This window comes from Nicotiana sylvestris, chromosome 2 (assembly GCF_000393655.2).
Source record: "Nicotiana sylvestris chromosome 2, ASM39365v2, whole genome shotgun sequence".
Lineage (NCBI taxonomy): Eukaryota > Viridiplantae > Streptophyta > Magnoliopsida > Solanales > Solanaceae > Nicotiana > Nicotiana sylvestris.
The window spans coordinates 187,764,655-187,767,227 of NC_091058.1; the positions used below are offsets into that span (position 1 = coordinate 187,764,655).

The 2,573-nt window shown below is 39.9% G+C and overlaps 1 protein-coding gene across 1 annotated transcript; it reads right to left on the bottom strand.

Annotated features, from left to right (window-relative positions):
- Window positions 1-321: 321 nt before the first annotated feature.
- Window positions 322-666, bottom strand: LOC104229186 (uncharacterized). The gene has a single exon (XM_009781769.1). It carries the CDS (start codon window positions 664-666, stop codon window positions 322-324), a length of 345 nt encoding a protein of 114 aa, XP_009780071.1.
- Window positions 667-2,573: the final 1,907 nt, after the last annotated feature.

The following is a 2,573-nucleotide window of genomic DNA, read 5'->3' on the forward strand; positions in this document are numbered from 1 at the left end:
ACTGAATATAAGTAACTCGTCGACGGGGTCACCTACAAAATTTATCAACTATCATTAGTGGTGACAAAGAAGATGCCCTCAAAATACATGTACTAGAGAGCCTACAAGATTCAAAATAGCTTAATATCATGTCAAACCAACCAATATTTGAGGAGTGGGGTAGGCATAAATGCTATATTAAATTAAAAGCCTTTGCTTTTGTGCAGCTGGACACTAGTTTAACAGAATCACACAGAGGGTTCAAGATATAACTGATCGGTGAATTCGGCATGATTACATATTCTATGCGCAAGTATTTACAGAATCCAGTCATATCATCATCTAATGTGACAATTCAAGATTGTCCATCAGCATTGTATCATATTTTTTTCCAAGATCAGTGAATGACTCTACTGCATTCTTTAAGTTTTTAACATTCCATGGTCCGATCAATTTCCTTATGTAGTCTAGCAAAGGCAGTACTGGGAGTTCCCTAGCAGCCTTGAGTGCTGCATTGATCGACTCCACAATGTTTGAAGTCATCGTCAATGTTCTGTTGACAGTGGAATATGCTATGGACCATCTTTCATACCCAACATTCATTAAGTAATCTTTGATCCTCTTATCAATTTTCTCTACCTCTGCCATGTGGTAATCAAACTTCTCAACTGTGTATGCTTTGGCCATAGCAAAAAATATGTCTTTGAGCAGCAAATGGTTTTTTTTGTAATTTTTTTACATTATTCCATAGATGCCATATGCAGACACAATGAGGTACTTGTGGATACAATGTTGCCGCTGCATTTTCAATGCCTTCATGCCTATCCGAGACTATGCACATTCCCTCCCTTTCTCCAAATGCATCTTTGAATCTCGCAAAAAATCACTCCAAGGAAGCATTATTCTCTGAATTTGCTATGGCATATGCGAGTGGTGGGATATTACCTGCTGGATTTTTTGTTGATGCTATCAATAATGTTCCTCTATATGCCGATTTAAGAAAGGTTCCATTTATAACAACAATCGATTTACAATACTGCCATCCTTTTATAGACGGATATAGTGCAACACAAGCATACATGAACAAGTCTTCCCTATTTTTTTTCAAAATTACCACCGACATAGGATTTGTAAGAACCAGCATATAAAAATAGCTTGGCAGCTTTTCATATGATTCGCTTGGGTTTCCTCTCAGTACTTGAACTGCATATTCTTTCGATCTCCATGCTTGCATATATGTCATCTGAAGACCAGCTTGTTCATGTCTCCAATTATGTCATTAGGAGTGTATACTATTTTTGGGTCTTTATACTTGTCTATTAGAAGACTGCCGATGAGTTTTGCAGTAGCTTGGCGTTGTGCGTAAGATCTGTCTTTCAAGGGGCATGAGTGAACTTTGCTGAAATTTCTGACCTTGAAACATTTACTTTTTTCAGGCTCGAAGACTTAAAATACCAATCACAGTTGTTGTTGATTCATACTAGGCAGTACCTACGACAATGATATAAACTTTTCCATCAATAAATAGACTGACATGAAATACAATGATATATAGTGATACACACTACCATCAACAATACTAGATGAAAAAAATACAGCGACTATACAGTACTAGACAGTGACAACCACAACTTAAAAGTGTACAGCCACATACTTACAAGTAACAATGCGATGACCTGGTCGATCGTCTCATGAGTTACCGCTTTGTTTTCCCCATTGCAGCTTCTTTATGCTTCGTTATCCATGTTTTTGTGGTATCGGGTTGGTCGAATCGAGTCCGGAATGAGTTTGGTGAAGTTTGAGACACTTAGTCTCTTTTAAGAAGGCTTAAGTTGGAAAAGTCAACCAGATATTGACTTATGTGTTAGAAGGCTCAGAAGTGAGTTCTGATGGTTCCATTAGCTTGGGCAGGTGATTTGTGACTTAGGAGCATGACCGGAATAGGTTTTGGAGGTTTAGAGTAGAATTAGGCTTGAATTGGCAATTTCCGGTTGTTAGGCGAGATTTTGATATAGGGGTCAGAATGGAATTCCGAGAATTGCAGTAGCTTCGTCGCATCATTTGGGATGTGTGTGTAAAATGTTAGGTCATTCGGACATGGCTTGGTTGGGTTTTTGATCAAAAGCGTATTTCGGAAGATTTTTGAAACTTAGGCTTGAATCCGATGTGATTTGGTAGATTTGATGCTGTTTGAGGTGTTTTGATGATTGAGACAAGTTTGAATAAGGTATTGGGTTATGTGTGAGGTTTTGATTGAGGTCCCAGGGGGCCTCGGGATGATTTCGGATGGTTAACGGGAAGATTTGAAACTTGGGAGATTGTAGAAAATTTGCTGCTTCTGGTGTTTTTGCGCCTGCAGTTTGGGTCCCGCAGGTGTGGCGCCGCAGATGCGAGGGAGAAGCCGCAGGAGCGGTTTTGGAGGGGATTGTCAGGAAACCACAAATGCATTTGTGGGGGTTGCATCTGCGGAACCGCAAATGCGGAAGAAGGATCGTAGATGCGGCAGTGACCGAATTTAGTGATTTCCACAGAAGCGGAGTGTTAACCGCAAATGCAGTACCACAGAAGCAGATTTTGGACCACAGATACGGGTA

Coding starts and splice junctions, on each gene's coding strand:
- LOC104229186 (XM_009781769.1), bottom strand. CDS start 666: ATGGCCAAAGCATACACAGTTGAGAAGTTTGATTACCACATGGCAGAG.